Genomic DNA, 24,812 nt, shown 5'->3' with positions numbered 1-24,812 from the left:
CCAGGCCAGGTCCCCAGTAGGGGGTGTGCGAGAGGCCACCACACATTGATGTTTCTCTCCCTCTCTTTCTCCCTCCCTTCCCCTCTGTCTAAAATAAATACATAAAATCCTAAAAAAAAAAGAATTTGGAAGATAGACCTTCCTCTTTCTCCCCCTAGTAGTTAGCCTAAACGTCTCAATACATACGGTATGCATAACTTTGTTTTTCTACCAACAGTCAGAAACTTGTTTCTTAACAAAGTTAAGTCCCACTTCCCAAACGGCCTCCTTTTAAAATCTCTGCACAACGTTAAGCTTACAGAGGGTCACAGGATAAGAAGCCCTGAGGGTCTCACACAAACATCGAACACAGTGTCTGGCTCTGAGAGAAAAGCAAACTTACGGGTTTTCCGTCTTCCCCGGGGTCGCCCTGGAACATGCAAGAGGAATGGTTAGGGGTGGCCTCACGGGCTCCCGGCCCCGTCCCGTCCGACACAGTACCGGCCCAGCTCCACGCCCTCCACGGGCCTGACTTCCGCGGGAAGGCCGTCTGAGTGGAGGTGCACCTTCCACCCGATGTCTGACCGCCTCCGTCTGCAGTGGGCTGGCCTCGGCTGCCCACTCACAGCCTCCCCAGCACCCTCTGGCTCTCCCACAGGGAGGGGGGCAGCCAACACAGTGCAGACCACCCTGGGGTCTCCGGGGTCTCCAGGGTCTCCAGTGTCTAGCTGCTCTGCCACATCAGCTGCACCCTTTCCTTTCCCCCTCCTGCCCGAACCCCACCCCATGGACCAAGGAGAAACATGTACTCACCGGCTCTCCATCCCTTCCAGGGGCGCCATCCTTCCCTGGTGGCCCTGGGGGCCCAGGGGGTCCCTGCGGCCCAGGGATAGCCCGTGCATCGGGGCTCTGCACCACTGGGCCTGGGAGACCCTGGGAAGAGGAAAGGGTACAGGTTGGGGGGGTGGGCATACACATCCTTACCCGCCCACCCACCAGCACACTCTCCTGCATCTTGGGCTGGGCTCCGTACCACACAGGGACACGCAGGGTGGACACACATAGGGGACACAAGTGGACACACACAGGGTTCAGCCTGGTGACACTGACATGAACAGGGGTCTGTCCAGTTGTCCTCCTATCCCTGCCCACATGCTCCTCGTGCTCAGGCCAGAGTCCCCCAGCCAGGCCCACCTCGTACCAGGCACAGGGACACGGAGGAAGGGGGTGGGCCCAGGGCTTGGTTGGGTCGCCAGTGAGCGAACCAGAGGCACTGACTGCTCTGGGGCCTCCATGGTTCTGCGTCAGGGCGGGACCTCACCTCTTTCAGGACGTCCTCGGGGCTCTGGACACCCCTGCCCCAGGTGGTGACTGTATTCGAGCCAGGAAGGGTGTGAGCTGCAGAGTGGAGGTAAGGGGCCAAGGTCAGACCCCAAATGGGGGCCCAGTCTCTGCTCTCGGCTCATGCTCCCCTCCAGGGCTGCCCACCCCCTCGCCACACCCCAGCTCTCTCTCTCACACTCACACTCATACACACACACACACACTCCACTTCTTTTGCTGAGTCACTGGAGGGTCCCCTGCATTATCATGACCCTCCCCCCTGAATGCCACGTCTCCCAAGAACGAGCACATTTTCTGACAACCAGATGGGATGGTCACATCTGGGAAACCCAGCACCGTCACATGCAGCGACCTGACACACAGCCCGATGCAGGTTTCCGTGCTGCCCAGCCGTGTCCTGTGCGGCTCCTTTGTGGGGAATGCTGACAGCAGGGGAACCAGGGCCCCGTCAAGGATCCCGCCCAGGGGCCAGCTCTAGTCAAATCAGTTCCCTGCCAGAGCCTCGCGTGTCCCCAGAGCTGTGCAGACACCACCACACAGAGAAGGGCAGGGCCTGGGCCTCTGTGGCGCCTGTATGTGGCCCCCGCCCCCCTTGCCCCTGCTCTTTGCTTCTCCCATTTGTCAGTTCCCTCACTGGGTGCAGGGGGGCGCCTCCCCCTTTCTGCTTGACACACAATCTGTGGGTGAATTTCCAGGCTGTTCCCCCACATCTTTCACCCGGTTACTCTAGCATCATGGAGGCAGTCAGAAGACACAGGACTCACGCCACGTCGGCATGTCGCATGCGTGCGGTGGCTTGCAGAGGCCCCGTCTCCTGAGTCAGAGGCACGTCTGACCCTGGCTGGGGTTTGACTGGTGCTCTGGGGACAGCACAGCAGCAGAGCTTGGGGACTGAATGGGAGCTGAGGCCCTTCAGGCCAACATGGATCGGGTGACTCCCGAGGGAGCTCGCACTGCCCGGCATCCCCCGTATGCACAGCTGGGGGTGGGGACACCTGTCCCGTTGTCAGCAGAAAGTGAAGCTGCATCCATGTGTGGGCACCTGTGACCCCTGCACAGTGGGGCCAACCAGCCCCACCCTCTGCTCTGCTGGGAGCCCCGCCCCCTGCAGGGGCCCTGTAGAGGACTCCCAAGCAGCCCTGACCCCGCCCCCCAGCCCCAGGACCCACTGAGAGTCACAAGTCAGCCACAGGAGGGCAGCCTAGCCTCTTTCCCTGATGGCGTGGGGTGGAAACCTCCAAGGGTGTATTCCAAGCGTGAGCGTGATTTAAGGCACATGTAAACCCCTTGCCTCAGCAAACCTTGACACCAGAAAAGCCATCGCTATGAGAACAGAAAGCGAAGCCCTCAGCACAGGCAGACGGCTTGTGTCGGTATTCTTGAGACGTCCAAGCCCCTCCCTCAACATGGATTTACCGTTTCAAGGCCATTCCAACCAACCCCCCAGCAGGCTGTTCTTACAGAAAATGGCAAACCGATTCTGAAATTCATAAGAAAATGCAAAGGACAGAGAACAGCAAAGTCAGTGATGGGCAGATCTGGAGGATGCACAGACCTGACCTCTGGCCTCAGCACAAGGCTGCAGAAACCATGGGCCGTGCGTCCCATCATGACAGACGGACCCACGGACCCGAGCAGAGGGGGGGAGAGACCCACACAGACGTACAGGTGGTCCTCAACGAAGGCCCCGAGGCAACTCGGTGGGAGCAAGGGCAGGCTCTTTGATGAGTGGAGCTGCAGAGACTGGACGTGTAACCGAAAACAACAGAACGGAGACCCACACTTCACACCTAGACGCCCCGGACTGGGGGCCCGGGCCCCACAGCCCTGCCAGGCGGGGCTGGGCCGCCATGTGGTCCAGGCGGGCGTGTGTCCCTTGCTCAGAAGCCCGGGGGGCCAAATGCATCACCCTGTCCACCCCAGCCGTGCCCTCGGGAAGCACGTCCCTGACAAAAGCCACAGGCACCACATCCTTAGCCCACTGAGGGGGGCACGTGGACAGCGGGACCCGGAGGACCGACAGTCAGTTCTCGCTCCTTCGTTCTGGTCTGTTTCTGACTCGGCTGCACTGAACATAGGTTACTATCTCAGTCATTTAAAAAGCAATCATTTTTTTTTTCTAAGTAAAAGATGTCTACCTAGTTTTGTAAAACCTTAACATAATGGTAAAGAGAGAACTAACCCCACAGACATCCCGCCCCCTGGTTACTCAGCCGGACACGGACCCAGGCACTGCCGAGACGGGGCCGGGCAGGTGTAACGGACAGGGTACCGGCTCGCTGACTCTAACAGGGGGAGATTATTCTGGGAATTCAGGGTACAACCCCGTCATCACCCGAAGCCCCAGAACAAAAGAAGAGAGTCCCGAGGAGGAGGAGCTGAGGAATGAGAGAGGCCTCCAGAACCTGAGAGCAGCCCCTGGCCCACCGCAGTGAGGAAGCTGGACCCTCAGCCCCACAGCCGCAGTGAACCAGCCCTCGGCTGGGCCTCCAGCAGGGCAGCACCCTGCACACCCTGCCTTCAGCTCTGGGCTCTGAGGAGGACTCCTACCTGCCCAGCCGAGAGGCAAGGCATGCATGGTGCGGCTGCAAGCAGCTACATTTGTGGCAGCGGGTTCTGACGCGACAGCGGACGGAGGCACACGTCATTTTCCGTGCATCCCGGGCGCCCTGGCCCTGCCTGCGGCAGGTCCGCACCCGTGCACTCTCCAGGCCAGCGCCCCTCCCAGGCCACCAGGAGAAGTCCCCGACCCCAACCGCTGACCGCAGGGCAGGCCCATTCCCCAGTCTGGGCAGCGATGCCTCTGCTCTCACCACGGACTCTCACGTCCTCCTAGCGGGACACTGGTCCCCCACATGTCCCCAGAGATAAGACAACAAGAAACAAACCCTGGGAAAGAGAAGTATATGGCCAAGCAGCCGCTCTGCCCTGACTTCTGGGGCAGCTTCTTCCCGCAGAGGATCCCCAAGGTGACAGGGTGGCGAGGGGGCAGCGCAGGCGCCCACCAGCCGACTGACCACTCCCCCTGGTGGAGCTGGTGTTCGTGAAGGACAGGAGCCCCTCGCCCAGCCACATACACACATGCATGTCCGTGCACTGCACTCACACACACCCGCCCCCCACTCACACACACACACCCCCACCAAGAGCTTTACCTCCTAATAAAGACACAGTGGACTGTTCCTCGATTTCTTCTGTTCTGGAATCTTCTGAGACGTTGCCTCCAGCCAAGGGAGGAGAAGTGACCGGGGGAGCCTCGGGGAAGCTGGGTTCCAGGGGCGTGCCCTGGCAAGGCGAGGGCGGGAAAGCAGCCCGTTAGCCAGCGAACTCAGGCACCCTGTGAACGGGTATGCTGGCAGACGGCAGGTTCAGATTTATTTGGGGTGTGAGATAAGATCTTTCTCGACTCTGAGAAAGACGAGGTAAGAAGCCATCGGGACTTCATCTCAGGCGGGAAGAGGTTCAGGGTCCTCCACGGCTGTTTTCTTCTGAACAGCCCATGGGGTGGGGGCCCCTCGAGTGGCCGCCCCCACCTGGGGAGCCCAACAAGCCACCGGAACCCCCGTGCCCACCAACTTCCCCCATGTGAGGGAGGGACCAGAGCCCACTCCCTGGGTTCAGGGCCCAGGGCGGCCCCGCAGCAACACTCCAGAGCCCTGGCTCCTTGCTGTGGTCCCGACAGACGAGGACAAGCGGTCGACACTGTCACCGCCGCCTCCGACGGAGGGAGCTCTGACGGTTCCCTGCACACACAGGGCGTGGCGGCAACGAGGGCCCCGACTGGGCGCTCCACAGCTGGGTGACTGCCACCCACCTCCACCCAGGGGGGATGAGGCTGCTCTTCTCTGAAAACTGGTCTCCCCTGTTCCCAGAGGCACCATGGAACTGAGGACGTGGGTGCAAGTGGACGTTCAAATACGCAGGCGAGACACTTCTTGCATGCGGCCACCCTATATTTCCAGGGGGGACACTGTGTATGGGGGCTCCCCCCACAGCCAGGTGGGTGAGCAGCAGCCAGAGCTGGACACCAGGCCTCCCCCTGTAGCTGGGAACGCCCCCTGGACCAGACCCCCCCATCCCTGGAGGCTTCTCTGACACTCAGAAGCCAAGCTCACCACCAGTGTCCTGCTAGTGCGTTCCTGACCACCTGGGAGCCTGGCCAGGGACAGGCAGCGGGCTCGGGGTGAGACTGCCTAAATAGGGACCCCTTTTTTTTGTCTTTGACCCTCCAGGCTACGAAGGGAGGCCACCAAGCTGTGGCATTTCCTGCCTTGGTTCTGGTGCAGCCCAGACACCACAGGGCTGCGGGGTCCCTGCAGCATCCCCAGTGGCTGGCGTGCGTCCCACAGGAGCCTGGCGGGCCAGAGTGCACGTTTCCCAGTCCGGCCCCCGTCTGTGAGGAGGAGGCTCAGAGGGCGAGGAACACACGAGCCGTCCGACACTTGGGGGACTGTCCCGGGCCACCACACACTGACCCCTGTCCAGGGGCCCACCAGGCACCACGGTCTGCACGCAGGTGGGCCAGCCCCCTGGCCTTGCTTCCCTAAGAGCCACCTGCCCCTCCTCCACCCTGGCAAGGCCAAGGGTCTCCATGCCCCACCTGGGGGAGGGTGCCGACTGTCCCTCCCAGGGCAGCTCAGCACTTGGCCGGTCAGTCCCTGGGCGAAGACACCGAGAGGCAGACGGTGGAGAGGAGGGGCCCAGCCCCTCCCACATCCCTGAGACACACTCCACCTGCATGTTGTTTCAGGCAGTGTGAGCTGGGAAGCTCACTGAGTTGGCCTCGGGCGGCCCTGCACAGCTTTCCCCTTCTCTGACCCACAGACCGCCTAGTCCCTTAGGGCCCTACCAGCTCCTTCCTACCTACTGGTAGGACAATCAGAATGTCAAGGTCAGCTCAGGGACCAAAGGAAACGTGAAGAATGACAAAAAATGGCTTTAAGCATCCCCGAGAGACGAGAGGGAAAACGGAGCCCAGGCTGGGATGAATGGGGCCCTGGACGGAGACCCTGCTACTACTCACCGTTTCCTTCCGGAGAAGCCCCCGGGTCTCCTCCTGCCCACTTCCGAAGTCTCCTGACGCCTGAGGGAACCACAGGAAACGAGGAAGAAGCTGGTGACGGAAGCCCCGGCACCAGCAGGGCCTGGAGAGCAACCTGGGGGGGTCCCGCCTGTCCCATGCCCATTCCAGGCTGGGGCAGGAGGGAGAAGGCAGACAAGGGGGTGGGGGGAGCATTTTTTGTGACCTCCAAGGGGGAAGCGGCCTTCCTGTGAGCACTGGCCACTGGTCACCAATGAGGCACGTCCGGTCAGGCCAATTAGAACCACCCATTGGAAATCAGTTTGGCTCCTAGCCAGACATATGGAGAACTACAGAAAAACATGTTCCTTGCTTTCCACCTGTCACCCTGCTCCTGGGCCACTGGCCTGGGCAATGGCCAGGCTTATCAGCATACTGGCCACATGGTGGACACGGAGCAGCACGGAAGGCAGCTGAGGAAACAGGACGAGGTGACCTTGCTCTGTTCACAACTGTGGTCACTGGGGGCAGGTTTTGTCATCTGGAGCACTCCCCCCACCCCCCCAGCACATGGCCGTCCTCCTGTCTGTCCACACCCAAGCACAGGTGGATCTGTCCCCTCAGGTCCCATGTGAGAGTGTGCACACACACACATTTTGCCCCACTGACTATGATCGACTGTGTCACTCACTGTGTCACTCACTGGCTGTCCTGGGGACAGTTTCCACCCAGCACTCACTTTATATTTTATGTGTGTTTTGAATGGAGAGTTCCAGGGAAAGGGAGGCTCTTTTTCATGCTACAGGGCAACTGAAAATGCTACCAGGTTCCTGGTGCCCCAAATGGCATCTTTCCGAGAGACCTTTCCAGTCTCATCACTTTGGGGTTCTCAGGGGCAGAAGGCCAGCCCCCATTGACTTGGACTCTCCTCCCACAGAGTGGGGATGGGGTGGGGGAGGGAGACTCACCCCGTCATCATCGTCATCATCATCGTCCTCCAGGCAGTGTGTGGGGCTCACTTGGGGGTCCCTGCGCACCCTCAGCTCCGCGATCATCCCCTAAATGCGGTGGGAGAGACACGTCACCGGCGGTCCTGAGGCAGGCGGCGGGGGCACAGAGGGACCCTGACTCATGGATCGGGACACTGTCTGAGGTCAAGGTTTCAGCGGGTGACATAAACCATGATGAGAGGGGCCCCTGCCCTGGGCCAGGCGAGGGCTCCTCAGACGTAGCAGGAGGCGGCATTGGATTAACCAGGCGGCATTTAGGTCTCATTCTCTTTGCGATGTCACCTTTCCGTGAAACAAGTGAGAAGCCGAGGACAGAGCAGACCCCAGTGCCTGGAGCGAGCTCTTGGTGCCCTGTGCACATGGGCTCCTCAGCCCCGAGTCTGTTTCATCCATTCATTCGCTCACCCACTCACCCACCCTCTCCACACACGCCCGCCCACGTGCGCTCAGTCCTGCCCTGGGCACCAGGACACGGCACTGCACAGGGGCCTGCCCCCTCGGATCTTGGTGTCTAAAAGAGGGGACAGGGCTGTAAGACAAAGACGAGGTGTGACACTGAAAGCGGTATCCCCGAGGGACACAAGGCAGATGGCACGGCAAGCAGGGGCAATGTCCTGAACTGTGGGTGCAGAGGGCCCACTGTGTGGAGAGGACAGAACCCCCGCTTCAACAGGAGGCCCTAAGCCCGAGGCAGGGAGCGGGGGTCGGTTGCCAGCTCGGGGACAGCACATGTTCACAAGGACCTCAGCCATGGCTGCAATGGGACCTTCTCTGCAAGGCCCCATGATCCCCAAAGGGTAAGGATGAGGGGGTGGCACTGAATGCTCAGAGCTCAGTGCGTGAAGCTGGGGACCCAGGGCCTCCCAGTGCCAACGGGGCTCCCACAAACCCAGAAGGGCCCTGTGCCTGGGGCATGTGACGCTGCCGCCAGGACACAGAACAGGCAGGCTCTGCTGTGCACGGTGACTTCTGTCTGCGATGCCACTTTCTAAAAGGTTCCCCACCAGGAGACTACGAGCGTTCTCAGTGCTTTTCCTAGCGTTTTCTGTTTTCTACTTAACACCGTAATCCACTGGGATTTACTTCAGTGTGTTTTTCCCCCCACAAAGGCCATGTTTTGTCAATTCGGAGGCACACATTTTAAATACTCTTCAATAGAAAGCCGCAGGGCAGAGGTCGGCAAAGGGCAGAGGTCGAGGAACGTTCTCTGAAAAGGGCCGGCTGATCCGCTTGCCCAGGCCTTTGTCACGAGGGCTGTGTGGTGCCAGGAAATCGATCAGACAACAGGGAAAAGATGGGGCATGGCTGTCTAACCAAACTTGGCCCTACAAAAACAGGTGGCAGGTGGGGCATGTCCCAGGGCCATGTGCTGGCTCCAGCCAAGGCCATTCCGATTATTCCTCCAAGTGCCCTTCAGACTCCCCCTATCAGCCGACCCTTGATCTCACGACCTTCTTGTTCCGCACCAACAAGGAGCATGTGACCACAAAGCACCAAACACCCAGCTGAGCCCTTGCCTAGGGCTCCCCCTCATCTTTCGAGGCTCGGCTCAGGCCTCCTCCTCCAGGAAGCACCCCTGGACTCCCTCCTCAGAAGAGTTAGCCTCTCTGGGGGCCAGTTCTACCTGACTCCACGTTCTCCTTACACCCCCACTGCTGACGGTGAGGCCTGTGGGGCGGTGGTGTCCCATTCCCCTGCGTGCGTGTGGGCACAGGTGTAGGGGAGGTGCACACACAGGTGTCCTCCACCGTCCAGGCTCCAGGGGCACCATCGCCCAGAAAAAGCACGCGCCATGCTGGACTTAAAAATGCAGGGTCAGCAGCAGCCTCATGTTCAAAATGCAAATTCTTGGCTCACCAGCCCTGCTGAAGGAGGGACAGGGAGGACCCCGGGTGACAGTGAGTCACCAAGATTGAGAACTCCCGGGGACGGCAGGAGGGGCCAGATGGTGAGAGACTGGAATGCCCCTTGGCCGCACTCTGTGTGTGGGGGTGGGGCAGCGGAGCTTCCAGCAGGCGGGAGTCAGGGCGCTGGTCCCCTCCGCGACCATCCACACGCTGGCACTGGCACTGCCTGCGAGGCCCTGGGCGTCCAGGCCCGCCACAGGCCCGAATGAAGAGGGCGGAGGAGCTCGGGTTCTGGCCGCCCGCCTGCGGCTGGCGCTTTCCCAAGGACACAGCTACTTGGGGTTAGACAGATACCACTAGTGCAAAAGCCACGAGCCCCACTGCCAATACTGAACAAACTCAGAACCAAACATTATGAAATCCAGGAATTTCACTAGTAAAGCCCATGTAAAACACGTCCTACCACTGCCATGCCACAAGCCGCATGTCTTAAAGTTGTGTGTGGGTGACCGGGTCCCTACACTGTGAAAGCGAGTCGCTGAAGTCACTGGTGTTGGGGCTGCCTCCCTGGGACCCCAGGATGCTCTGCGGGTGGCCTCAGACCCACCCCTGCTGGAAGGGCATGTCCTAGCTGGGCAGTGGGCCGGATAAGCCTGTACGCAGCGGGGGACATAGCACTCCCAGCCCTGCGTCCCCCCCACCTCACCCCTACCTCTTGGCCCCTCCTCCCTAGGTTGCCCTGGTCCCTTGTCACCTACCCCAGCCCTGGCTGTGACGGGCCCCGCCCCACTGTCCACTCTCTCGTACTCCAGACCATCTCACTGGCATCCTGCCAGACTCCCCGACTAACTGTGTGAGAGCATCCGGCTGCCCCGGGGTTTCTTCCCGTGGGGTCACGCCGGGCAAGCTCCTCCATTACAGACACCTCCATGCCAGGGGTCAGGACCCCCCCCCCCCCCCCCCGCACCGGCAGCTGCAGCACTGTGTCTAGGTTACACCTGCATCCATCAGTCCCCATGAGTGACAGGGTTCCGAGTGTCAGGGGTGAAGCGGGGTGTCAGGTGGAGCAGGGTCAGCGCGACCTCAGAGGCCCCAGAGCCCCTCAGTCCGGGGTGGCGGATCTGGTGCCACTGGGCGTGGGGGGGCCACGGTGGGAGGAGGACTGTGGGGGTCGAGGTTGCTCGCATCTTCCCTGCCTGCTCCGCTCTGTCCTCAGCATCAAGCCTGTCCCAGTGACCCCAGCCTAGCGGGCCGGTGGGCAAGCTCTGGTCTTCAGGGGGCCAAGCACTTATTTATGTGCCGCAGCCAACAAAGCCGCATGTGAGGAGCGCTGACAACGGCCGCACTCCCCACTGAACACAGGAGAGAGAACGTGGGGTGTGCCAGGAACGGGGCAGGCCCGGCCCTGCCTGCCCGCAGGCGACGGACAACGGTCCAAGGGACCTGTGGGTGGCTGGTCTGCCGCACAGACACTGGGGCCCAGAGACGGAAAACCCGGACTGAGAGGAGGGTGGCTTCACAAAGACAGAAGCAAACAGCGTATGAGGACATGGGGACACTTCCCACAAGGAGAAAGGACAGCAAAACAGTGTGACCACGGAGCGTTTGAAACGATAAATAAGCAGAGGGACGGTAAACACGGAACAAGGGTCGGCAGGGCATGTTAATAAACAAGACACTGTGACATACGTCCTTGGAATAAACGACTTCCCGGGGGTATTTATGATGAATCTGACGAGAAGAATAAACCGGAAAAGACCAATGAGGTTCCAGACGTTTGCACAGACGGGAACCATAAACGTTCTATAAGGACCCGGGGGGAGGGTGGGGAGGCTGGTCTGGGGGCACGCCCAGGTTCCTCCCCGCACCCCGAGCTTTGGTTTCTGCCAAATCATATAAATAACATGACCTGAGTGATTCTTTCTCAAGAATCCCAACTCGGAAAGTCTGAAAAACCTTGTCCTAAACCAACCTGCACCAGACCACAGACCGCTCCTCTCGCCTAGCTGGAGTCTGACCAGGCGTCCACCCAGGAAACTCCTGAACTTCTCGTCTGCAGGGACTAGGAGCCCACGGAGCCGCACCGGACAGTGAGGTCGGCGGGAAGCAGGGCCCACAGCCCAGACCCAAAGAGCAGCCTTGAGCTGCCTGTGTCCGCCTCTGACCCTCCAAGATGTCGCTGGGATGGTGAGCAATGCCCTGGGTGTCTCCTCCAGCCCAGATTTACCCACATAAACACTTTAAATATCCCAACGGTTTTTAAAAAATGCAAGGTAAAAAGGCAAATGACACACTTGGAAATAACAATGGCAGCACACAAAACAAAGGGTCACTTTCTTTCATATGTAAAGCGTATGTGAAAACCAAAGGAAATGTGTGAACCCACCAAAACAACAATGGGAAGAACACAGGTCCGTCACAAAAGAAGAAATACAAACAGCCCATGCAAAATGTGAAGTCTGTCTTCACCGGCGACCACGACCTGCCAATTAAAACGCCCAGCCCCGGTGTGCCTCGGTACCCGACGGGTAGTTTTGTTTTGCAACAATGCACAGGGCCTGGGGAGGCTGGGGGGCAGGGGGGTGGAGCCTCCGGTGCCCTCACTGCAGGGGATGTCCTCCCGCAGCCCTGGGAGCTCTACACAGCCCCGGTCCCCTGTCCCCGATCCCCAGTCCCCATCCGCACAGGGGCAGCTTTCCCCTTCCTCTGTCAAAGACGTATGGGACAATGGCATACTTTTCCAGCTAGAAATGCCGCGGAGGTCACACAACAAACTGCCAGTAAACACAGCCCCGCCCCCAACACGCGGGCTCTCCGTGACCCCTTCCAGTTAATCATGTTTGAGGATCAAAATGGAAACACAAAGAGGCCCAGTGTGCTGCCAAAGTCCCGCTGGCTCCCCGACCCCACGGGTGAAAGTTTCTGCCAAAGGGGAAAGGGCAGCTTTCAGAACCCGAATCTCCAGGACTTAGAACAACTTTAATCAAGCGGTTTTTGTCTGGGCAATAATTAACTTTCTGTCCCCTGAAGACACATCCCGCATCAGCACACACAGGGACCCCTGTCTGGGGCGTGCCAGCTGCAGACCGGCTGTAATGTTAGAATTGAATTGGGGCCCGCGGAGGGAGCCCACGCGGCGTTTCCAGGGGGCGGGGTTCTACCCAAAGGTTCCAAGTATAGGGGCTGAGGGCCCAGGAGAAAGACCCTCACCCAGGCTCTGGAGTCCGCCTCCCCTGCAATGAAGGCCAGGGTCATGGTCAGGGTCATGCTCAGGGGGAGGAGGCTCCCCTGGGCAGGGGATGACACAGTGGAGACAGCCACCTGCCCGGTGCTGCTGGGGATGTCTCGCCCACACTGCTCTGAGTGGGCGGCTAGCAGTTTGGGAAAACAGTAATAACAGCGTGTGAGTGATGGTGACACTGGACGTGCAGGCCTGGCCCAGCCTGGTGGGTGTGCAGCCTTCACGGGGTGCAGCCGACCCCCCCAGAGGGCCCATGCCCACTTCTACCCTCCGCTGTTGCCATCTAGGAATTCTTAATTATGAGCCAGGGGCCCGCTGCTTGCATTGAGCACAGATGGTGGCAGAAGCTAGCATCCAGTCAGGAAGGGGGTCCCAAGGGGGCCTCAGAGAAACCACTGCAGCCTGGGGAGGCCCTTGCTGGTGGTGGTGGCCAAGGGACCAGAGTGCCAGGGAATAAAAGACATGCTGGGTCCAAGCAGACCGAGGTCAGGTGGGGACTGATGGGCACGGCCCCTTGTCCGAGTGGACCCCAAGGGCGGTGCAACCCTCAAGCAGCAGCCGTGGTGTTTGTTACCTGGAACTTGTCAGGGTCTGCGTCTCCGCCCTGAGCCACGAAGAGGCCGGAGCCGGGCTCCAGCTCCAGGCCTCGTGGAGATCGCACCAAAGGCGCCGACTGGACCTCCTCGCAGTCCACAAAGAGTGTCACGGTGTCACCGTCCACGCTGAGTGCAAAGCGTGTCCACTGGCCCACGAAGGCGGGCAGGCGAAAGCTGGCGGCCGTGTGCGTCTGGGCCGCCCCGGGCTCGGTGTAGAGGAACTGGATGTGCTGGTGGCCGTCGCTCACGCCCGACAGCTTCACGCCCACTGAGATCACCGCCTGGGCCGTGTCCGTGATGGCGAAGAGCACCCCCGCACCCTCGGTTTGTGGCCGCACGTGGAAGAGCAGCGAGAAGTCACGGAAGAACGGGCTGGGGAAGTGGTACTGGGCCGCCTGGCCGCTGTTGGCGTCGGATCCAAAGACGTAGGCCGGTCCCACGTCAGGGTCGTCGGTCTGGGTGATCTCTGGGGGCAGGGGCTCCCCGAGCAGCTGGAGGAGCCCCACCTCTGTGCCCACTTTCTCTGCAAAGAGGAGAAAGACACCTCGTGAGGCTGCACGTAGAGCACAAAGGGGAAACCGAGTCATTCACCTGGCACCTGCCCTGCTCCTCTGGGCTCGGCTGGCCAGGGATGTGGACGGACACTCCGTCTCATTCAGAAGCATGTCAGGCCAGGACACGGTGGCCACAGGCCACTGCACCGTCCCCTCACAAGCGTACATGCCCAAGGGGGGATGGGGCGCAGCAGGGTGCATCCCACACCAGCGTGGCAGGAGAGAAGCAAGGTCACAGCGGGGTGGGGTGGGGGAGGGATCGGGGGTGGTATGTGTCTGGGGTCACCAAGGAGCCTACTGCAAAGGGCTGGGGGTCCTGAGCCCACCCACAACCCTGCCCTGCACCCTGTCCTCACCCCCATCACCACCCCCCAGCTCAGACTCCACCCCCACTCATCCTCCCCACCCCACGCTGGGACCCACAAGAACAATGCAAGGCACGGGCAATAACATCACTCATTCCCTAGTAAACGGGGAGAAGGAAGCCGCACGACAGGGTGTACCCTGCAGCTGTGTCCTCATCGGGAGCCGTCCCGGAGACACACTCCTAGGAAGGCAGAACACGAGAGCGGCTGTGTCTCCCAGAGGCCCCAGCTCAGCCCGATCGGGTCCCGTGGTTCCCTGTCTCCATCGCACCTGCTACAGCGAATCACCCCAGCCCCCAGGTCAGTCAGGGTTTACGAGGTGGGATGGCCTGGTTGAAGCTGTTGCACAGGGCTTCTGGGAGGTACAGACTTTCCTCCCCTTACCCCATGTCCACACTGGGGTGACCTGGAGAGCAGCCTCGTGATGGGGGTAACCACCGGCGGGAGGACCGCTCTCCCAACCCACCGGTGTTCACACTACTGCAGCCCCACCGGCCTCACCTGCCCCTGGACCACCCGGACGAGGCTCATCCAGCCCTTTTATTCACTCTCCTCAGGAGCCCACCATCAGAACAGCCCACATGTGTCCTCCACCTCGGGCCATCAGTGTCACAGAGCGTGAGTTCTAAATGACACCCCACCATTTGGAGGCCCCTCGGGCAGCATGAACCCAGGTTGGGACCCGGCGGTGCCAGGTCCTTTCCCCTCATTTCTTGTCTGTCCAGAAGGGGCCAGAGGCCCTGCCGTCCACAATGCTGACCATGGGTCTGAGCAGGGCCTGACCTGACCGTGCACCTGGACCTGCCCAAGCCGTTGGGTGCAGTGCTTCCTGGGAGTACGGGGCCACTAGTAGCTGGGACCGATGCCCCAGGGACCAGGAGTGCTGAGCGCTGGGGGTGGGAGGGAGAGCAGGGCTATCTCCCCACGCAGTGAGTGTGGTCACTGCTGGACGCAGGAGAGGGGCAGACACCAACTCGAGGAGAGACTGGTGCATCCGTACCTTCCCCCGTAGACCCACTTTGCCAGGGGGAGCCCGGACTCTGGGGAGAAGTTGCCCAGGGCCCTGACCCAAGGCCTGTCCTCTCAAGTCCACCCCGCCTGCACTCCGGGTGGGGTCTGCCTCCAAAGTGGGAGCCACACAGCGGAGACGTGCTTCTGGGAGGGGGCTGTGATGCGCGGGTGTCCTGAGGAAGGCTGTAGTGAGCAAGTACGTGTGAGTGTGTGAGTGTGACCGTGAGTACGAGTGTGTGTGTGCGCGTGTCTGTTTCCGTGTGAGGGGCACCTGGTGTTCCAGCCCACCAGCAGGGCCAGGCTGACCTGGCGCTCCCTGGAGCAGGCAGAAGGAAGAAATGCTGAACCCCAACTTTCTAAGGCAAGTTGGCCTCCAAGAGTCCCTGAGAACAAAAATGAAGACAGGACAAAGAGCCACCACAAAGAGACAAGCACTGGGGTGCCTGCCAGGGCTGGTTCCCCAGGTCAGAGGCATGGCTCTGCGTGGTCCTGACTCCCCGCCACGTGGGCAGCATGGCCAGCCATCCGGGGTGCCCTCTGGCCTCACTCACAGCTCTTGCAGGTAAGATTCCCCATGCAGACAGAAAGTGAGGGTCAGCCAGGCGTGACACAGCCAGCAGCCTGGCCTCAGTGGCCTGGCCTCTGTGCCTGCTGAGGGCAAAGGGCCCCCCAAGAAAATAGGGGACCTTTTAGGAAGACCCTGTCCTTGGAGGAGGTGAGTGGTCTCTTCCCACTCAAGGACAGACTGCTGTCTACCAGGGCAGCAATTGCCATGACGGTCCCTTTGTTTCAGAAGTACCCAGGGCCTGAGTGTCCACTCGGGAAGATGTTTAAGATTGGGAAACAGGACTGTGACCAGCTTGGGTTCCAGAGGTCATAGAGTGCTGACTCCGCTGTCCCCAAAGTATGCTCCACCGCCACCCCAGCCCACGCAGAGCTAGGACATTTCCAAATCAATTAAGAGCGAGATGCAGCAGCTGTCGACTTTCTGGGCCGGAATACAGCAGCATGTTTCACAGGCAGCCCTAGGGACCTCAGAGATGCGCAAGCAGCTCCTTCTCTGAGTTCTTCCATTTCCTTTCCGTGACATTCCTCGGGTTCCCATCGGGAGCAGGACTCGAATGCCAAGGCCCTAAGATCACTGGCCGGTCGTCCAGTCCCAGGCACCGTGAGCGCGAACGGAGGATGCAGCCGCCTCCCTGCACAGCTTTTGGCAGCTGCTGTGTGGGAGGCGTGACCCAAGACACGGAGTCCACTATCTTGGGCAGGAAACCAACATCTTTCCAGAAAGCGAACTGTCCATTCCCAGCTGCTCTCTGAAAGCTCCGAGGAATGCCTTCCCAGAATGCAGTGTCCCGGAATGCGGTGGGTGACACCTTTAGCAAGCTGGAGCCCACCTGGTGGCCTACCACCAGGTGGAGAAACTGGGGGACTTGCCTCGTTGAAGATGGCTTTCCTTTCAGCAAACAGGCCAGCCTCAACCAAGTTCATCCCAGGTATGCAAGGCTGGTTCAACATTTGAAATCAGTTAACAGAATCCATCACACCAAGGCTAATGAAGAAAAATCATAAGATCACATCGAAACTGCAGAAAAAGTATTCGACAAAATCTAATACCCATTCCTAACAAAAACTGTCAGTGACCTGGGAAAGCAGAATGTCCTCCACTCGATGAAGAACATCTACACAAACCCTGCCGCCGACATCACACTTCATGGTGAGAAACTAGGACTGCTAGTCAAGTCAAGAATGTGCCCTCTCCCTGCTTCTTTTCAACATCACACTGGAAGTCCTAGCTAAGGAAGTAAGACTAGAAAAGCACACGAAATGACAGAGGTTGGGAGGAAAGAAATAAAAGTGTCTGTCTGCAGAAAATATCATTGTCTACGTAGAAAATTCAAAATAATTAACAACAGCAGCAAAGCCACCTCCTGGAGTTACCACGTGATACAGCAAGGCTGCAGGGCACAAGAGTAATATGCAAAAGTCAATCACTTCTCCACACACCAGCAGTGAACAAGTGGGATTTCAAATCAAAAACAGTATATACTATTTACAGAATACCAAAATTAAATGCTTAGACAGAAGTCAAGCAAAATAAGTAAAGACCCAGGTGAGGAAAACTATAAAACTCTGACGAGAGAAAGGAAAGAAGCCCTAAATGAGCGTAGAGACAGTCCATGTTCATGGACAGGAAGGCTCAATGTCGCTGAGACGTCAGCTCTCCCCAAGCCGGTCTACGGACTCACTGCCGCCTCCATCTAAGTCCCAGCCAGCGACTCTGTGAATAGCAACAAACCAACTTGAACGTGAACATGGAGAGGCAGAGACCCAGAATAACCAACACAATACTGAAAAAGGACAAAGGTGGGGGGCTGACACTCCCTACCTTCAAGACTTACTCTACACCTGCAGTAATGAAGACTGTGAAATTCTTGAACCAAGAAAGTGACCAACAGAACAGAACAGAGAACCCAGGAACAGACCCGCATAGATACAGTCAACTGATCCTTGGCAAAGGAGGAGAGACCATGTAATGGAGTGAAGATCTTTTCAACAAATGATGCTGGAACTGCTGACAATCAACGTGCAAAAAATTAAATCTAGACACAGAACTGAGACCTATTTCAGAAGTTAACCAAAGTGGGTCACAGGCCTGAATGGAAAATGCAAAACTATAAAAGTCCCAGAAGATAATGTGGAAAAAAGCTCTCACTGGCCTTGGATAAGGCAATGGCTTTTCAGTACAACACCAAAGGCACAATTCAAGACAAAATATCCTTGATAAGCTGGACTTTGTTTAATTTCTTTGAGATCAGAAACTTCAGTTTTACAAAAGGCACATCAAGAGAATGGCAATACAAGCCACAGACTGGAAGAAAATATTTTTAAAACATGTGTCTGATCAAAGAAGGTCCACCCACAATATAACAAGAATACTCAAAACTCAACAAAAAAAACACAACCAATTAAAAAACGGGCCAAAGACCCTAACAGACACCTCCCCAGAGAAGATGTAAGTATGGCAAATAAGCATATGGAAAGATGCTCCACATCACACTCAACGGGGAAACACAAATTCAGACAACAACGAGACACCACCTCACACCTATCGGAACGGCCGCAGCCCGGACCACGGACAACCAAGTGCGGGCAGGCACGCGGGGCCCCAGGAACGCTGCGTCCCTGCTGACAGAGGCACAACACGGCGCAGCCGCACTGGCTCCTTACAGAACTAAACACACTCCTACCCTGCGATCCCGCAATCACACACACACTTGGGTATTTACCCGAAGGACTTGAAAGCTCATTTCCACACAAGAACCTGCACACAGATGTTTATAGCAGCTTTATTCCTCATTGTCCGAACTTGGGAGCAACCAAGATGTCTTTCAATAAGGGAGGGAGTGAATAAACCGTGGAACATCGAGACAATGGAATATTATTCAGTGATAAAAACACATGAGTTTTGAGGTCATAAAACAACATAGAGGAAATGTTCATGGATATTAAGTGGGGGAAAAACAGTTTAAAAAAGCTACATATACTATATTATTCCAGGTCGATGACATTCTGGAAAAGGTAAAACTGAAAGACAGTATAAAGTTTGGTACCTGGCCCTTATTACGTGAAATGTTAAAGGGACTTATCTAAGAAAAAGAAGGTAATCAAAAATATATACAGTAAAATGACAACAAACTCCCAACTATCAACCACTGAACCTAAAACAGAAACAAAAACAAAGGAAACAAACAACTAGAACAGGAACAGAATAAAAAAAATGGCAATCACATGGAGGGTTATCGGGGGGAGGGAAAGGGGCAGAAATGGGGGAAAAGGTACAGGGAATAAGAAGCATAGATGGTAGGTACAAAATAGACAGGGGAAGGTTAAGGATAGTACGGGACATGGAGAAACCGAAGAACTTGCACGTGCGACCCATGGATGTGAACTGCGGGGAAAGGGATCCCCATCCCTGAGGGAAACATTCTCCAATACCAGAGCGGGGCTGGAGCCTTCCTGGTCCCTCCCCTCCAAGCCAGGCTGTAGATGGTTCCCTACTAAAAATAAAAAGCCTAAGGAAGGCCCTGATCGCTGTGGCTCAGTGGGCTGGGCATCGTCCGGCAAAGCAAAAGGTTGCTGGTTCAATTACGAGTCAGGCCCATGCCTGGGTCGTGGGTCAGGTCCCCAGTAAGGGGCGTGTGGGAGACACTGATCCATGTTTCTCACATTGATGTTTCCTCTCTCTCTCTTTCTCCCCCCTCCCCCTCTCTAAAAACTAAAAAAGCAAAGGAGGGAGAAAACACCCATGGGACCCTCCCCACCCAGGCAACACCCAGGAGGGGCCCTGGTGAGACGAACGTCCGAAGCCCACCTCCAGCCCACTGCAGGGGCTGCAAGCGCAGTGACCATGGGGAGTGCTGACAGGAGAGTCCCCAGACCCTGCTCAGGACATGGCCTCCCTCGCAGGCTGGGGGCCCTGCCAGCGGTGCAGACGTCCAGTGAGAAGTCCCCTGTAGGCCACTCAGCTGACCAGGCCAGCTGCAGTTAGAGAGATCCCACACCCCGCCCCCGCCCACGGCAACAGAGACCCAGGGCCCAGGGCCCAGTTTGAGGCCAGCCAGCAGGTCTGCTGAATTCAGGCCCCGCCCGAGCCCCAAGGAGGAGGAGGTGGGCTGTGGGGAGCCACCAGGCTCCTTTCCATGGAAGGGCACCCCCTGTGGCGCAGCCCTAGCCACACACACTGGAGGGGGGCAGGGTAAGGAGGAGGCCCCTGCCGGCCCAGGTTTCAGATGTCTGGGCACCAAGTGTGGGTGGGGCGTGGGAACATGCAGCTCACTGTGGGCCCTGAACCCCTTCCCCAAGTCCCACCAGCTCACAGGGGCAGCCACAGGGCCTTCGGCTCTGCATGTACCACACACCGGGCCTCCCAGAGCGGGCCCCGTGTGGCTGTCCCTCTGCCGGACACCGTCCGGGCCACTCCTGCTTGGGCCGGGGCTCGGCCTCCCTGTCAGCAGCCCCATCCCCCCTCAGACCAGCCCCTGGTGCACCCCTTCCTCGGGGTTGGGCGCCACCCATCATCAGCACCTGTTCCTGCCCTGGCCGAGGCCTGCTCGACAACAGCCCCCCTTGCTTCACCCCAGGCCTGGCACAGCAGTGCCAGGGAGTCACCCACACATTCCTCAGGGGCTCAGCCACGGAACAGCCTCCTCGAGGTCCAGTGCAGCCACCCCGCCCCCACCAGCAGTGACTGCAGGGATGGATGAGTGGTCAAGGCCGCTCCCCACAGGGAGGGGGGGCAGGGCCAGACCGATAGCTAGGGGCCTGGAGGCTGCAGCTACCTTCCCCCTCCCGGACAAGAGGAGCAGGGAGACCGTGTCTGGAGCTCACGGGTCCCAGCTGGGGTGGCCTCACGTGAGCTGCACAGGCTCACTGACCGCTGGCCTGGCTGCAGCCACTCAACATTCAGAGAAGCACATCCTCTCTCCCTGCGGCATCCGCCCCCGCAGCCCCTCTGCCCAATCAGGCTGAGGCGACAGAAAGGACGTCAGACACCAGACGTAGGAGGGAATCCTGGCTCCCTCAGCATATCATGTTGCCGCTCTGTGCCTCAGTTCCCCCCCTGTGACTGAGAGTGTCTCAAAGGACTAAGTAAACTACAATCCTTGGGCAGGGGCTCCTCCCCACACATCTGCCCTCGTCATGCAGAGAACCTAGGGTTGGATACAGGCATCTCCAGACTTGTCTGCCCCGTGCAAAGGAGGCATTGCACTCCCCCTGCCTCCTGAGGGTTCGACAGGCACCTGCTCATAAAGGGCAACACCGGGCATGTGGGCGGCAGGTGCTGTGTGAGGTTCACACCAGCCCTGGCCGGGCTCATGCAAAAGGGCAAAAAGGAAACGGTGGGGTCGGTGGGCCGGCCGTTACCTGCAGCCGGCCCAATGAACACACAGTACCCGTCTTCCTGGGCAGGGAGCGAGGCGCAGGTGACCGGCAGCCTGCCCCCGTCCGAGTGGCTCCAGCACGCATCCTCCAGGACCTGGCAGAACTGGCGGCAGGGTGGCAGGGCGGGCAGGGGCCCAGGGCCGCAGGGCGGGGCCATCAGCAGGCAGAAGAACCAGGCGAGGAAGTGGTGGCAGCGCGACCGGAGGAGGCCCTCCCAGGCCCGAGCGGCCAGCAGCACCTCCTCGCCGCTCGAGTGGTGCAGGTGGTTGGGCAGCCAGGAGCGGCTGATGCCCAGGCTGCCGCAGACAGGCAGGGAGGGCGGCAGGGGCAGGCAGCGGCTGGAGGCGTGGCGGACAGGCTGCACTGCCGGGGTCAGTCGCTGGGACCCGAGCAGTGCGAAGACATTATTAGGAAGACCAGGCCCCACAGAACTAGCCACGTGAGACACCCAAGCACCGCCGTCCCCAGGGAAAGCCGAGAGTGAGATCTGAGACAGACTGGCGGGAGGGCCAGGGGAGAGAGCCGAGGGGGCAGCGTGCGTGCCCAGCGAACCCGTCACCAGGGGGAGCAGAAGTGGCGTGCGCTTGAGGCTGTCAGGGCGTGGGTGCCGTTGGCCGGGAAGGGCTGCCTCCAGCAGGAGTCCTTTGCCATCCGGGTCCGGGGGCCAACCTGAGGACTGCAGGCTCCCTTGGGGAAGGGCCCCGCCCGGCACGGAGAAGAGAGTTCTACCTGAGGACTTCGGTGGCACCGAGGGCACACTGAGCGTTGCCCAGGGCCCGTCCGGGGAGGGTGGTGGCTGGGTGGGTGCTGGCAGGCTGCCAGCCTCAGTCTTCTTGGTGTCCGGAGAGTGCAGGGCCCCACTGGTCAGCCAGCGAGCGGTCCCGTTCTCCTGGGGGGTGCTGGATGGCCCAGGGAGGGTAAGGGGGTCCGTGGGGGTGGCCGGTGCCAGAGTCTCCATCTTGGAAGCATCCTCGGCGGGGGTGGTGTCATCCCACAGCCGGACGAAGCTCCGGATGCCCATAGCCACGTTCAGGATCCTGGCGCCGACGCCAGCAATGTTCTCCGTGTCCTTCGTGTCTGGGCTCGTGCGGGAGGCAACGGAGGCAGGAGGGGAGGTGGAGGCCTTGCCCTGGGCAGCTTCCAGCCTCTCCGGGGGAGGCTCGGGGCTGGCAGAAGCCATCCCCTGCTCCGTGGGGCCATCCTGAGGGTCCACCTGTGTGATGATACCTTCTGTGGGCTGCACAGGTGGGCTGCCCGGGGGCACGGAGACCAAGGAGGCTGTGGACTCATTCGTCTGAGTGGACGACCACGGCCAGGTCAGCAGATCAGCCCAGGTGGCGGCGAAGCAGCAGGAAAACAGCAGCAGCAGCTGCAGCGGCCAGCCGAGGCGGCCGCTGGGGTCGGGAGCCATCAGGGCTGTGTGCACCACGGAGGGGAGGGTGGGCGGGAGTCTGCCGTCCGGGAGGTGGGGCCAGCCCGGCTCCCGCCCAGCCCGCCCACGGCTTGTAGCCAGCTCCCCCATTCATGTCTCCAGGCCATTCTCTCTCTTGCCTTTTCACTCGCACAGAGGAATAAAAAAGACAGCGACTCCTAAATCAAGATGACAGGCACTCTTGAGAACTTCTCACCCCTCCCTTGAGCAGCCACAGACTCCAAGAGGCCAAGTGGACATTTAAGCACATTCAGTGGAATCCCCAACTTCCTGGGCTGTGAGCCGGAGAGGCCTGGCTGTCTCTCTCCAGGTGGCTGCCGATCCCTGCGCTGGCTCGTCTCCGGGCCAGCCCCCTGACCCGCAGGGCAGCTTCTGAAAGGACCCTCTTCCTGGCCCCGTAGCCTGGGTGCCCCCAACAGAGCCCAGCTCCAAAGGAGATGTCCAGCACAGCCCCCCAGGGGCGTCTGCTCTGGACAGGGCTGGGACCCGCAGGGCACCGAGGCAGCAGCCCCCAGCCCCGCTTGCCCACCACCCTCTGCACTCAGAGCTGCTGCAGCCCCCAGCCCCGCTTGCCCACCACGCTCAGAGCCGCTGCAGCTGGGAACCGCTGGGGAAGCCTGGCCCGGGGCCACCGTCCTGCTGTAAAACTGAAACTTGTTGTGAGTCCAGTTCTTCTGTTGGAATGGTGGCTTCTGAGACATTCGACCTCAAGGAAGACCTGTGAGGGCCCCGGGCTCCCGCCTGCTCAGAGACACTGCTCCTCAGCCTGGCGGCCCTCCTGCCGCTTGCGCTGACACGGGGCTGCCCGTGCCCCATCTCACCCGAGACCAGGCCCTGGGCTCTGGCACGGGTGACACACGGCCTATGGTGACACCTCAGACTCCTTGCTCCACTGGTTAGAAAGGCTCTCTCGGGGGCCGATCCTGCTTGTGCCACGGTGACCAGTGCCTCTCAGGGTCTGGTGAGGGTCTGTGAGTTAACCCTTGAGAACTACGTGAAGGAGAACAGTGGCAGTGGGGCCCCGACACCGAGGGAAAGCCGGGTATCATGGGATGCATGGAGACTGACGTTGCCGCGAGAGCAGGTCCTGCACAGACATCCTCTCCTGCCATCCCTGCCCCCCTGGCCTCAGTCTGTTTGGTGGAGCGAGCGGGGACTGCGAGCTGGCCCGAGGCCATGAGAGGGGGCTGGTGAGGGAGCCCTGCCCGCAGCCCGGTGCCGGCCCGGTGTGGGGCCCAGTCCTGCCTTCTTGCAGCTCTGTCTTCGGCAGGCGCCTCTTCCGGGCCGCATCTCAGGCAGCGAAGGGACCTGCCAGTTGACTGGCACTGCTCCAGAGGGCGCACGCCAGGCCAGCATGCGTCTGGACAGTTCCCATTGTGTCCGGACTCCTTCCCTTGATACAACCGCAGATAACACTTTCTCTGTCCAAGACACTAAAAGGATGCCTCCCTGTGGCTGCAAGTCCTGCCAATGCCTGCCACGGGGCTGCTTTGAACTCACTACGGGTGCTGGCATCTGACTTTGGTTACGGCGGACACCCTCCCTATGCCGCCAGCCTGACCCCGATGCCCAGCACCCACGCTCGGTGTTGCCCAGCACCCACGCTCTGTGCCGCCCAGCCCGAGCGGGGGCCCCAGCCCTGGGCAGCAGCAGGGGCACAGAAGCTGCCCTGGGGGTCAGGGAGCCGGCCCGGAGTCCTATCCTCACACTCGCCAGTGCAGGGATGGGCAGCCGTCCAGTGAGGGGCGGCGAGGCCTCTCCGGCTCACTGCCCAGGGACCCCTGGTTGGACAAAAACTGCTCCAGGCTCTTTCCCAGCAGGGCTGTCCGAGCAGAGCAGCCACGCCACCGCCCACCATGCACGGTGCCACGCACCCCAGTGTCACTCTGGGAGCCTGTGCCTGGCCTGGCCTTCGAAGAAAGAAACTGAGGCACGGAGCCCAGAGGCCTGGCCCCAGATTACAGAGCCCAAGAGGGGAGAGCCAGAACAGCATTACACACACACACACACACACACACTCACACAGTTCCAACCTCCACACTAGTCCACACTAGATCCTGCGTGTGCTCGGCACTCCCACTGTCCAGGCCTCTCCGCCCGAGTCCCTCCCTCACCCCGTCTTCTCCAGGTTGTGCTGGGGGTCTCAGCCCACTCTCCCCCCGGGCAGAGTTCAGCAGTGACAGCAGCTCTGTTGAAAGGGCCCTGAAGTCGCATCCCCAGCTATCCCCAGCTGAAAACACCGCGGATCCGATCGGCGAGCACCGTCCAAAGGGCAGGGCTCGGCTGCTCAGGGCCGGTACTCACGTTTCGGGACCGCCGGACGGACGGACGCTGTTCCCTGCGGACAGGGACAGGCGGGGGCAACCCTCAGGCGAACATCTGCGCCCCGGCGAGGCCGTGTTGCCAGCATTAATCCTCGTGACGCTCAGAATTCTTCGAAAAGCCCAGAGAACAGTCTCCTTGAAAA

General features: G+C 59.8%; 1 protein-coding gene across 7 annotated transcripts in view; it reads right to left on the bottom strand.

The window, feature by feature from the left end:
- Positions 1-24,812, bottom strand: part of COL18A1 (collagen type XVIII alpha 1 chain) — a 76,883-nt gene that overhangs the window by 23,678 nt on the left and 28,393 nt on the right. For 2 of the 7 annotated variants that reach the window (XM_036017506.1, XM_028503632.2), the window contains exons 3-9: positions 13,016-13,560; positions 7,312-7,401; positions 6,347-6,406; positions 4,479-4,608; positions 1,301-1,377; positions 793-912; positions 383-409 (exon numbers count right to left, since the gene is read on the bottom strand). In XM_036017506.1, coding sequence (XP_035873399.1) covers positions 383-409; positions 793-912; positions 1,301-1,377; positions 4,479-4,608; positions 6,347-6,406; positions 7,312-7,401; positions 13,016-13,560 — 1,049 coding nt within the window. Of the gene's footprint in view, positions 1-382; positions 410-792; positions 913-1,300; positions 1,378-4,478; positions 4,609-6,346; positions 6,407-7,311; positions 7,402-13,015; positions 13,561-20,895; positions 22,446-24,812 lie in introns of those variants that run through there. The other 5 variants (XM_036017503.1, XM_036017504.1, XM_036017505.1 and 2 more) reach the window with 5 other exon arrangements.

Source organism: Phyllostomus discolor, chromosome 2, assembly GCF_004126475.2.
Source record: "Phyllostomus discolor isolate MPI-MPIP mPhyDis1 chromosome 2, mPhyDis1.pri.v3, whole genome shotgun sequence".
NCBI classification, from domain to species: Eukaryota; Metazoa; Chordata; class Mammalia; order Chiroptera; family Phyllostomidae; genus Phyllostomus; species Phyllostomus discolor.
This window is presented reverse-complemented; position numbering and strand designations above follow the sequence as displayed.